The sequence below is a fragment of the Mustelus asterias genome, chromosome 20 (genome assembly GCF_964213995.1).
Source record: "Mustelus asterias chromosome 20, sMusAst1.hap1.1, whole genome shotgun sequence".
In the NCBI taxonomy this organism is placed as follows: domain Eukaryota; kingdom Metazoa; phylum Chordata; class Chondrichthyes; order Carcharhiniformes; family Triakidae; genus Mustelus; species Mustelus asterias.
Genome location: NC_135820.1, coordinates 41218045 through 41231371, shown reverse-complemented (window position 1 = coordinate 41231371; position 13327 = coordinate 41218045). Strand labels below are relative to the sequence as shown.

Genomic DNA, 13327 nt, shown 5'->3' with positions numbered 1-13327 from the left:
TGTTAGCTCTGTTCTCTCTCCACAGATGATGACTTGACCACAGTTTGGTCAAAGCCCAACTCCTCCCGCCACAGCAATCCAAAATAATACTACCAGATTCCAGCAGGCCCCTCGAGAGTGCTGTCAAACTCCAAGACCTTACATGTTCCAGTGAAGCCTAGGGCCACCCCCTGAGCTGGAGGGGACCTAATCTGTTTGCATACAGTGCTATTTTATCTATATTCCTTGGGGCAGACAGCGCTGTGGGCCCTTACCCGCGCAGCCCATTCCTCAATGATTTCAATGGAGAAGCCCACAGGGGGGGGTTGCATAGGTAGTGGCCCATGATGATGATAGCCCCCTGGCAAATTGATGGAGTGTGATAAAGTAGGGCTACATGAACAAATATTTCCCACATAAAGTCCAGGTCTGTCTCTATTGCTGCCAGAGTTCAGGATTACCTCCAACCCTTTTCCTCCCCAGTATTACTAATGATCAGGCATCCACCGCCACTCGGTGCATTTTGTATACGATCTTGCTGCATATTTGCAGCTTTTTAAAACATCTACGTGATTAAAAATAAGAATTTATACATTGAGGCAACTCTTGTATGATTTTTGCAATGAAGTAAACAAGTTTCTGAAATTCAGTCCCCAAAATATCAGTAAACATCCTGCATTCTAATAAAAGTGGAACTTGATTTAGTAATCATTTGGACTTTATGTATCCTCTATATGGAATAGAGTCATAGAGGTTTACTGCTTGGAAACAGGCCCTTCAGCCCAACTTGTCCATGACGCCCTTTTTTTTAACCACTAAGCTAGTCCCAGTTGCCCGCCTTTGGTCCATATCCCTCTATGCCCATCTTCCCACGTAATTGTCGAAACACTTTTTAAAAGAGAAAATTGTACCTGCCTCTACTACTACCTCTGGCAGCTTGTTCCAGACACTCACCACCCTCTGTGTGAAATAATTGCCCCTCTGGGCCCTTCTGTATCTCTCCCCTCTCACCTTAAGCTTATGCCCCCTGGTTTTAGACTCCCCTATCTTTGGGAAAAGATGTTGAGTATCTAACTGACCTATGCCCCTCGTTATTTTATAGACCTCTAAGATAAATAAGCATCCACCTTTTTATAACACACAAATCATTTGACTTAATGTGAAGCTAGACTTTGGGAGGAGCACTAATATACAGTAAAGCCCTGCCATTCACGGGGGTTGCGTTCCCATGAATTCTCACCAAGATCGAAATCGCAAATAGTGAACATACTTCATATTGGGAGTGAATTTCATACATTTCAGCCATCCCAAAATGTGGATGTTAATCAGGGTTTCTTCTCTCTTACTGAGAGACTTTCCTTTACTGAAGGCACCAGCTGATCCTAATGGATAAGTGAGGCACATTGTGATACTTTTGATATATATAAGGCACACTGTGGTCCCTATTTTAAACTAATCTACTTTGTTTTAATAGTCTCATAGAGCAGGGGTTTCTGAACCCCCTACTACAGGGGCCCTTGATTATGCTGGCTGCTTTTCCGAGGCAGCGGGAAGTGTAGACAGAGTAAATGGATGGGAGGCTGTTTGTGTGATGGACTGGGCTTCGTTCACAAGCCTTTGTAATTTCTTGCAGTCTTGGATGGAGCAGGAGCCTTACCAAGCTGTGATACAACTAGAAAGGATGCTTTCTATGGTGAAGCAGTTGAGGCTACCTCATTGAATGTTTTTAAGGCAAAGATAGATAGATCTTTGAACAGTAAAGGAATTAAGGGTTATGGTGAATGAGCGGGTAAGTGGAGCTGAGTCCATGAAAAGATCAGCCATGACTTTATTGAATGGCGGAGCAGGCTCAAGAGGCCAGATGGCCCACTCCTGCTCCTCGTTCTTATGTTCTTATTTGTAAAAGTTGGTGAACGGTGTAGCAGACATGCCAAATTTTCACTCTCCTGTTTGGACAAGGGCGTGAAGCTGCAGAGACCCTCACTGGTTACCAGGCTCAAGCAGGAGGCAAGACGTATAAAAAGAGAGAGACTGTAACAACTGGGAGAAACATACCTTGCGTCGCTTACAAAAACATCACTACATAAATGTGTGTGCATTCACAGCTAACCTGCATCTCTTTTTCCCCCTGTCCATGTCACAGACACACACATACACATGCAGAAAAAAATTGCCTTGTTAAAATAACTTCGATCCAGGAAAGGCAAAGGTTTGGGACTGCAATAGGCGATCATGTGTACAGGGACCCTTGTGCGGGTAAACAAAATGGTGAAAGAAGTTGTTACAAACTGTGCAACTGACTTTATAGTAAATGTGTGAATATATATTCACAATGCCTATGTGCTGATAACTGTGTATTGCAGGAAACTGGTGACAGCAACAAAGATCATACAACATCATCACATGGTGGCCAAGTATCTCAAAATTCAGCATCAAAATCATCTGAGGACTTCAAGGAGTCTGAGAAGGACAATAAAGCAGAGACGCCTGCAGACGATAATTCGGTCATGAATTTCTTCAAAACACTTGTAAGCACTTGTTGTTTGAAGTTTTTAACATGTAGTTATTTTTAAATCTTGTAGTCAGGAACATTCTTCTGAGGGAAGATGTATTAGCAATTTTGAAAAACCTGAGGGTCGATAAGTCCCCTGGGCCAGATGGGATATATCCTAGGATTCTTTGAGTGGCAAGGGATGAGATTGCAGAGCCTTTGGCTTTGATCTTTGGGTCCTCACTGTCCATGGGGATAGTGCCAGAGGACTGGAGAGTGGCGAATGTTGTTCCTCTGTTCAAGAAAGGAAATAGGAATGACCCTGGTAATTATAGGCCGGTTAGTCTTACTTCGGTGGTCGGTATTTTAATGGAAAAGGTCCTGAGGGATAGGATTTATGACCATTTGGAAAGACGCAGCTTAATCCAGGATAGTCAACACAGATTCGTGAAGGGTAAGTCTTGCCTCACAAATTTGATTGAATTCTTTGAGGAGGTAACTAAGTGTGTGGATGAAGGTAGAGCAGTTGATGTCGTATACATGGATTTTAGTAAGGCGTTTGATAAGGTTCCCCATGGTCGGCCCATGAAGAAAGTAAGGAGGCGTGGGATAGAGGGAAATTTGACCAGTTGGATAAGTAACTGGCTATCTCATAGAAGTCATGATGTGGGGATGCCGGCATTGGACTGGGGTAAACACAGTAAGAAGTTTAACAACACCAGGTTAAAGTCCAACAGGTTTATTTCGTAACAAAAGCCACACAAGCTTTCGGAGCTCCAAGCCCCTTCTTCAGGTGAGTGGGAATTCTGTTCACAAACAGGGCACATAAAGACACAGACTCAATTTACATGAATAATGGTTGGAATACGAATACTTACAGCTAATCAAGTCTTTAAGATACAAACAACGTGAATGGAGAGAGCATCAAGACAGGCTAAAAAGATGTGTATTGTCTCCAGACAAGACAGCCAGTGAAACTCTGCAGGTCCAGGCAGGCTGTGGGGGTTACAAATTGTGTGACATGAACCTAATATCCCGGTTGAGGCCGTCCTCATGTGTCCTCATGTTTGTATCTTAAAGACTTGATTAGCTGTAAGTATTCGCATTCCAACCATTATTCATGTAAATTGAGTCTGTGTCTTTATATGCCCTGTTTGTGAACAGAATTCCCACTCACCTGAAGAAGGGGCTTGGAGCTCTGAAAGCTTGTGTGGCTTTTGCTACCAAATAAACCTGTTGGACTTTAACCTGGTGTTGTTAAACTTCTTACTATCTCATAGAAGAGAGGGTGGTGGTGGATGGAAAATTTTCAGACTGGAGACCAGTTACAAGCGGTGTACCACAGGGATCAGTGCTGGGTCCTCTGCTATTTGTGATTTTTATCAATGACCTGGAGGAGGGGGCTGAAGGATGGGTCAGTAAATTTGCTGATGACACCAAGATTGTTGGAGTAGTGGATGAGATGGAGGGCTGTTGTAGGCTGCAAAGAGACATTGATAGGATGCAGAGCTGGGCCAAAAAAGGGCAGATGGAGTTTAACCCTGATAAGTGCGAGGTGATTCATTTTGGTAGGACAAATTTGAATGCGGATTACAGGGTCAACGGCAGGGTTCTGAGGAATGTGGAGGAACAGAGATCTTGGGGTTCATATCCACAGATCTCTGAAGGTTGCCACTCAAGTGGATAGAGCCATGAAGAAGGCCTATAGTGTGTTAGCATTTATTAACAGGGGGTTTGAATTTCAGAGCCGTGGAGTTATGCTGCAACTGTACAGGACCTTGGTGAGACCACATTTGGAATATTGTGTGCAGTTCTGGTCACCTCACTATAAGAAGGATGTGGTAGCACTGGAGAGAGTGCAGAGGAGATTTACCAGGATGCTGCCTGGTTTGGAGGGTAGGTCTTATGAGGAAAGGTTGAGGCGAGAAGGATGAGAGGCGACTTAATAGAGGTTTATAAGATGATGAGGGAGATAGATAGAGTGGACGTTCAGAGACTATTTCCTCGGGTGGATGTAGCTGTTAATAGGGGGCATAACTATAAGGTTCATGGTGGGAGATATAGGAGGGATGTCCAAGGTAGGTTCTTTACTCAGAGAGTGGTTGGGGTGTGGAATGGACTGCCTGCTGTGATAGTGGAGTTGGACACTTTAGGAACTTTCAAGCGGTTATTGGATAGGCACATGGAGCACACCAGAATGATAGGGAGTGGGATAGCTTGATCTTGGTTTCGGACAAAGCTCGGCACAACATCGAGGGCCAAAGGGCCTGTACTGTGCTGTACTGTTCTATGTTCTATATCCTGCAGGCATATAAGGAGCATAAAGTCAATTCAGGAATCCAAGGCCCACTTTACACCAATTTCAATGCAGGGTCAATTCTCTTTTGTTGCTTTTTTTTAAAGTTAGACATTTAAATGTAAACGTTAAACACTTGAGAGGGCACTGAGAAGATCCACCGGGATGTTGCCAGTAACAGAGAATTTTAGGTACGGGAAAAGACTGAATTGGTGGGCTTGTTTTCTTTGAAACAGAGGATGCTGAGGGGTGATTTAATTGAGGTGTATAAAATGATGTCGGGTCTGTGAATGGTTAGGAAAGACTTCTTTTCATTAACAGAGAGGCCAATACCCAGAGGAATAAATTTACATAGTTGGTCGAAGTGGGTTGAGAATTTTTTTGTGGCAGAGGCAGAAACTCCCATTATATATTTTTTTAATTCCTTCGATATGCACTTGAAGTGCAGTAATCTGCAGGGCTATGGACCAAAAGCTGGAAAGTGGGTGAGATTAATTTTATTCTTTCACAGGATGTGGGTGTCACTGACAAGGCCAGCATTTCTTGCTCGCCCCTAATTGACCTTGAACTGAATAGCTTGCTAGGCCATTTCAGAGGTCAGTTGAAAATCAACCACATTGCTGTGGATATGGAGTCACATGTAGGCCAGACCAAATAAGGACGGCAGATTTCCTCCCCTAAAGGACATTAGTGAACCTGACGGCTTTTCACCGCAATCAACAATAGTTTCATGGTCATTATGACTGAAACTAGTTTTTCTATTCCAGGTTTATTAACTGAATTTAAATTCTACTGGCTGCCGTGACAGGTTCCCAGAGCAATGGCCTGGACCTCTGGACTACTTGTCCAATATCATCATCATTACTGGAAATGGTATAGGAAGGGTATAGAAGGATATGGTCGCTGAAAGTGATGCGCGACAATCAAGCACGAGGAACAAGGCTTCAGCTATTGAAGGCTTTTATTAGCAAACAATGGAACTAACTAACACGAGTACACCAGTTCAGACTGGAGGGGTCCTGCCGGAGCAGAGGGTCTTATACCTCTCCCCCGGAGGCGGGGCCCCACCGGGATGTGCCATAACAACATTTACCACAGGTAAACACCCTAACCCAACAACATTATACAACCCCCACAGTGACAACACCCTAACCCAACAGTAACATAAGAACAACCCCCAGTGATAACCAACGATGGTTCACCACATTCACCCCTCCTTTAAAAACAAAGGCCGGCGGGGTGCAAAGAAACAGGTCATATATGTACAAAATTCACAAGTCCAGACGGTCTGGAGGACCGCACCGTCGCTGTGATCTCCTCAACACCGGTTGCGACACCGGAGCAGGTGCTTGCGGTGGTGTTCTCTCCAAAACAGCGTCCGGCTGTCCCCTCAAGGACTCCCGGGCCGGTTGACCCTGGTGAGGCGATGGTGCAGGGGATCCTGGAACCTTCTGTGGTGGCGCCGATCTCCGAGTCTCAGGCAAGCTGTACATGGGAGCATAACTGTTATGCACTGGTCCCAGTGCTGACCGCGCCACGTCTGGGGAAGAAATAAGTAATAGGGGATTCGTGACAGGGGGTATGGGAGCGACAGGAGTTGCTACGTCCCCTGCGGGCGCCAGGTCTCGAATGGAGACTGTGTCCTCTCGCCCGTCAGGATATGCCACATAGGCATACTGAGGGTTGGCGTGGAGGAGTTGGACCGGTTCGACCAAGGGGTCGGACCTGCGGGCCCTCACATGTCGCCGCAGAAGGACGGGTCCTGGGTACGTCAACCAGGCTGGTAATGAGATCCCCGAGGACGACTTCCGAGGGAATGAGAACATCCTCTCATGGGGAGTAGCATTGGTTGCCGTACACAGGAGGGAGCGGATAGAATGGAGCGCATTTGGAAGGACCTCCTGCCAACGGGAGACTGGAAGGCCCCTGGATTTCAGCGCCAGTAGGACAGCCTTCCAGACTGTAGCATTCTCCCTTTCCATCTGTCCGTTACCCCTAGGGTTGTAGCTCGTGGTTCTACTAGAGGCAATCCCGTATGAGAGCAGGAATTGCCTCAAGTCGTTGCTCATGAACGACGAGCCCCTGTCGCTATGTATGTAGCAGGGGTACCCGAACAGGGTAAAAAGCTCACTGAATGCCTTAATCACGGTGGCAGTCGACGTGTCCGCACAGGGGACAACAAACGGGAACCGGGAGTACTCATCTATTATATTGAGGAAATAGACTTTCGGGTCCGTTGAAGGAAGGGGGCCCTTAAAATCCACACTCAGCCTCTCGAAAGGGCGAGTGGCCTTGACCAATTGTGCCCGGTCCAGTCGATAAAAGTGCGGTTTGCATTCCGCGTAAATCCGACAGCTTCTCGTCACTGACCTGACATCCTCCACCGAGTAGGGCAGGTTGCGGGCTTTTACGAAGTGGTAGAGTCGGGTGACTCCAGGATGACACAGGTCATTGTGGAGGGCCTTCAAGCGGTCCTCCTGCATGATGGCGCATGTTCCGCGCGAGAGGGCATCCGAGGGCTCATTGAGCTTCCCTGGACGATACATAATATCGTAATTATAGGTGGAGAGCTCAATTCTCCACCGCAAGATCTTATCGTTCTTGATCTTGCCCCTCTGCGTGTTACTGACCATAAACGCCACAGATCGTTGATCCGTGATCAGAGTGAACCGCTTCCCCGCCAGGTAATGGCGCCAGTGTCTGACTGCCTCCACAATGGCCTGAGCCTCCTTCTCCACCGCTGAGTGCCGAATTTCGGGGCCTTGAAGGGTGCGGGAAAAGAACGCGACGGGCCTGCCTGCCTGGTTTAGTGTGGCGGCTAGGGCGAAATCAGATGCATCACTCTCCACCTGGAAAGGGATGGATTCATCCACCGCGTGCATCGTGGCTTTCGCAATGTCGCTTTTCAAAGCCTTGAAGGCCAATTGGGCCTCCGGCGTGAGTGGGAAGGTCGTGGACTTGATGAGCGGACGGGCTTTGTCCGCGTAGTTGGGGACCCACTGCGCATAATACGAAAAGAACCCGAGGCATCTCCTCAGTGCTTTCGTGCTAGCGGGCAAGGGAAGTTCAGTAAGGGGGCGCATACGGTCTGGATCAGGGCCAATGACCCCGTTTTCCACCACGTATCCAAGGATAGCTAACCTGCGCGTACGGAATACGCACTTCTCCCTGTTATAGGTCAGATTCAGGCGAGATGCAGTGCGCAGAAAGTGTTGGAGATTCGTGTCATGGTCCTGCTGGTCATGGCCGCAGATGGTGACGTTATCCAGGTACGGGAAGGTAGCCCGCAACCCGTTCTGGTCCACCATTCGGTCCATAGCACGCTGGAAGACCGAGACCCCATTGGTGACACCAAATGGAACCCTGAGAAAATGGTATAGACGACCATCCGCCTCAAAAGCCGTGTATTGTCGGTCCTCTGGGCGGATGGGGAGTTGATGGTAGGCGGACTTAAGGTCTATGGTAGAGAACACTCGGTACTGCGCAATCTGATTGACCATATCAGAAATGCGCGGGAGAGGATACGCATCCAGCTGCGTATAACGGTTAATGGTCTGACTGTAGTCGATGACCATCCGAGGTTTGTTCCCGCTTTTAACTACCACGACCTGCGCTCTCCACGGACTAGCACTGGCCTGTATGATCCCTTCCTTGAGGAGCCGCTGAACCTCAGATCTAATAAAGATCCGGTCTTCAGCGCTGTAACGCCTACTCTTAGTAGCGATGGGCTTGCAGCCTGGTACCAGATTCTTAAATAAAGAAGGTGTGGTGATTTTTAGAGTGGAAAGATTGCATGCGGGGCGCTTTGGGCAATTTGGAGGCTGCGGCTGATTCCCTACTGCCAGTGAAGGGAGTGGCCCACCGTACTGTAGGATCACACTCTTCATGTGGACCATAAAATTTAGTCCGAGGAGAATTGGCGCACAAAGGTGAGGTAACACAAGGAGCCTGTATTGCTCGTAAATTGTGCCCTGTACCTCTAGGGTTACCATACACCGTCCTTGGATCGGTACAGACCGGGACCGTGATGCCATGGAAATTGTCTGCTTGGCAGGTAGAACCCGGAGTCCACACCTTTTTGCAGTGTCAGGGTGTATGAAACTCTCGGTGCTCCCACTGTCAAACAGACAATACACAGTACGACCATTTACCTTGATATTCATCATGGAATTATCAAGCCTGTGGTGCTTTGTCTGGTCCAGGGAGATCGACGCCACCGTTGGCCCCTGGGCGTCACTGCATGCAGCCGATGTTGATGCTGAGGACCCCTGCTGGTCGCTCCTAGTCGTCGTGGACCATGATGGCCGCCCCCATGAATCGCACGTGGGTGAGGGCGCCAAACGTAGCGACTCCTGGTGGTCTTCCTCCTCCTCCGTCAGCCACGATGGCGCCGTCCTGGATTCGCACGTGGTCGGACCTCGTGGGTACTGCGACGCCGAAGGAGATTGTCTCCGCTCTGGAGGGTTACAAGCTGCACTGCCGTTTTTGGACTTCGACCTGCAAACTTTAGCATAGTGGCCCTTTTTACCACCCTGGCTGCAGATTGCCGTTTTTGCAGGACACTGTTGCCGTGGATGCTTGGCCCCACCGCAAAAATAGCATCGCTGGCCGCCTGGAGCTGCCGCCGTCGTCGGATCGATATGGGAGCGCGAGCCCGCGGGGCGAGGAGGGATTTGAGCTTGCTCTTGCCACGTTGTCTCCACGTGGTCCTCGGGGTACAGAACCAAGCTTTTCGACGCTGCTTCCAGCATCTCAGCCATCTCCATCGCTTGGGTCAAGTTGAGGTTCCCTTTCTCCAGTAACTTAAGCCGGATGTACGAGGACCCTACCCCTGCTACGAACGCGTCTCGGGCGAGGTCGTACATATATTGTTCGGCTGATACGTCTTTACAATCTCAACCCCTGGCAAGCTGCAGGAGCTCATTGGCGTAGTCCTCCATGGTTTCGCCCGACTGCCGACGTCGTGTAGCGAGGAGGTAACGAGCGTGTATCTCGTTGGGTGGTCTCGTGTATCGTTTCTTCAAGAGCTCGATGGCCCTCGGGTAAGTGGTGGCCGCACGAATCGCAAGATAAATCATGTCGCTTACCCTTGCGTGGAGGACCTGGAGTTTGTCGTTGTCTGTAGTAACAGCTACAGAGGCTGCCAGGTAGTCTTCGAAACACTTCCACCAGTGGTTGAAGGTGTTAGCGGCACCGACCGCACGTGAGTCCAGCGCCAGACGTTCTGGTTTTAATATTTGTTCCATACTCCCTTTTTACTGTTGAGAGTTTTATGTTTGCTAATAAAATTGATGCGCGACAATCAAGCACGAGGAACAAGGCTTCAGCTATTGAAGGCTTTTATTAGCAAACAATGGAACTAACTAACACGAGTACACCAGTTCAGACTGGATGGGTCCTGCCGGAGCAGAGGGTCTTATACCTCTCCCCCGGAGGCGGGGCCCCACCGGGATGTGCCATAATAACATTTACCACAGGTAAACACCCTAACCCAACAACATTATACAACCCCCACAGTGACAACACCCTAACCCAACAGTAACATAAGAACAACCCCCAGTGGTAACCAACGATGGTTCACCACAGAAAGGGTAAGGGGTTTTAGTTCAGTCAGGTAGCATGGTCGTTGGAGGCTTGGAGGGCCGAAGGGCCTGTTCCTGTGCTGTAATTTTCTTTGTTTTTTGTTCTTTGTACTCCATGGTCTCCTCATTATAGCACTTTTTTGGGTGGCACAGACAGGATGGCCCAACTGGCCTCCTTCGGTGTCAGAAATCTTACCTGTTTCTATATAAATATATGTTTTCCATATCATTATCAGTGTGTCCATGGATTAAATTTGTAAATTAACACTGAAGAGCATTCGGGTATCTTGTCTCTTGCACATAGTTCCAGTAACTATGTGCCAGTAACAATGTGAATTGTACTTGCACTGCTTTACCAATAGTACAATTAGTCTGACTCTCCAAGTGTTGAAGATTGTGTTGAAAATCGTCACAGAGAGTGGGTGGGAAAGCACAAAACTGAATCGAAGATGACCAGTTTGGATTCCAGGGAGGAAGAGGGATAAGAGAAGCAATCAGCGTTAGAAGATTAATGACTGAACACTGTTCAGAGTTTGGAAAGGAAGTATATGTTTGCTTTGTAGATTTCAAAAAATATTTGAACTGGTTGGCTGGATTAAGCTTTTGAAGGTGCTGAAAGGCATTTGAGTAAAGTGGAGGGATAAACGACTCTTAAGACATCAGTATATGGGACACACTGCAACAGCAAGAGTAGCCAACAGGAAGTTGAAACCACATGTAATTGAAAGAGGAGTTCAGCAAGGGTTTTGTTTATCACTCGTCCTCTTCAATGTCTATGCAGAAGCTGTGTTTGAAGACATCGAATCTGCCATAAAGATTGGTTAGGGTGGGTATGTGTGGGGGTGAGTGATAACAATAGATAAATTTGCAACTGACAAAACACTTGTAGCAAACACAGGAGAAGGATTCCAAGAATGAGTAGATAGACCAGTGACTGCAGGAATGAACTTTGGAATGAAAATGAACATTAGCAAAACCAAAGGTGTAATCTCTGAATTATCAAGAAGTATTCATATATTCATTGAAGGAAAAAAATCGGCATTGGTACAAGACTTGGAGTGTTTAGGAAGCATACATGAGGACATCCCGGTCCAGGGCAGGTGGATGGGAGGTGGAGGGCTACAATGTGTGTGGCAAGCCAGCCAAAAGTCCATTAACTTTCAGTGGATCTGAAAGATTCCAGCTTGGGCAGCTCCAAAAGAAACCAAGCCATAATATCTGCAGGTGGAAGGTGCAACAAAGATAGCAATGGAAAAGTTTATATTTAGTGAGAAGAGAAAGCTAATCAGAAAGGTGAATAAAAACTCAAGAAGCAACTTGTAAAGAGCTTGATTTGGAGTATTACTTTGTATGGATATGAGACTTGGACCTTACAGATAGAGGAGCCCAATTACTGTGTAGCTTTGAAATGTGTGTTCGGAGGAAAATGCAAAGGATCAGCTGGACAGGAAAAGTAACAACTGATAAGGTGCTGAGGAGAATGTATAAATGATGACATTTGCTAAATGTAATTAGGAAAAGGCAGAGAGACTGGGATAACACACATCTTTTGAGGGAACGAACTAGTAAGAGACATGATGGAGAGAAGATTTCAAGGAAAAAGAGGAAGAGAACATGAATAATGGATGGCTTGAAAATCGAAGGAGGTTATTGGGAAATGAAAAAACTGACACAGGACAGAGCGTCATGGAGAAGACTATGAGCCAACAACCTGCCTTCGCGCCGAGCACACATAATGTTGATAGATATGCCTTACTTAAGGCCTGAAAATAAAATGGAATAAAACTAGTAATTTTCAATTAAATCCCTTAGATAAAAAGAAAGAAGAATTGTTTCACGGTCAAATAATTTTTATTTGAAGTATAATCAATGTTTTTTTTTGGCAAGCATTTTAGTTCATCTATACGCTGGGAGACCACACAAACTCACAGGCGATGTCTGTTGAGGAATGGATGTTGACCTAGAGATCCATTGTTGGGACTTTGCCACCCAGAAAACTTGTATTGTTCCCAAAGCAAAAATACTGCAGATGCTGGATCTGAAATAGGGACAGAAAATATTGGAAATCCTTAGCAGATCTGGCAGTGTCTTTGAAGAGAGAAAAACGGAGGACGGGATTTTCCACCTCTTCCCACCAGCAGGATCTTCCAGTCCTACTGAAGGTGATTTCCCCATTACTGGTTCACTGGCAGGAGGACAGGCGAGCCATGCAAAACGCCACAGACATCTGTGGGACTAAAAGATCCCAACAGCAGCCAATGGCAAGTCGCCTCCGCCACCAGAAATCACACCTGGGCGGGCCTGGAAAATCCTGCTCAGAGGTACTGTTTTAGGTTGATGAACTTTCAATTTCTGTTGTTATTTGTCGTTAAGGAATATATCCTTTTATTCTCTCACTTCCTGTGATTGATTTTCTTGTAAACCACGCCATTAGTCAGAGCGTTCCGGCTGTTCATGCTGGCAGGACTTTCCGGTCCCTCCGGCAGGACTTTCCGGTCCCTCCGGCAGGACTTTCCGGTCCCTCCGGCAGGACTTTCCGGTCCCTCCGGCAGGACTTTCCGGTCCCGCCGGCAGGACTTTCCGGTCCCGCCGGCAGGACTTCCCGGTCCCGCCGGCGGGACTTTCCTTTCCGGTCCCGCCGGCAGCACATTTCCCGGTGATATATGGTGGAGTTAATTTGAAATCCCATTGATGCCAGAAGATCCTGCCGCCGCTGAACAGTGCGCCACCTCCCACTGTGAGAAACAGTTAGTGGAGAGGCCAGAAAATCTCGTCTGTTTTCTCTGGAACTCACAAGGGTTAATCTTTGGACCCACCCACCCACCTTCCTCCCTTCCCTTCCCTTCTTCACACTGCCCCTTGGCAATATCATCCAAAGACATGGCTTCAAGCTCTGCATGCATACTGATAATACCCAGCTGTTTCAAGTTACAAAGTTTATCAATCACAAGTAGGCTTATATTAACACTGCAATGATGT

At 47.3% G+C, this 13327-nt stretch overlaps 1 protein-coding gene across 4 annotated transcripts in view; it reads left to right on the top strand.

The window, feature by feature from the left end:
• The window catches only part of bcas1 (brain enriched myelin associated protein 1), a 103439-nt gene that overhangs the window by 60058 nt on the left and 30054 nt on the right, over positions 1 to 13327 (top strand). For all 4 annotated transcript variants that reach the window (XM_078236431.1, XM_078236429.1, XM_078236430.1 and 1 more), the window contains one exon: positions 2343 to 2507. In XM_078236431.1, coding sequence (XP_078092557.1) covers positions 2343 to 2507 — 165 coding nt within the window. The remainder of the gene's footprint in view (positions 1 to 2342; positions 2508 to 13327) is intronic.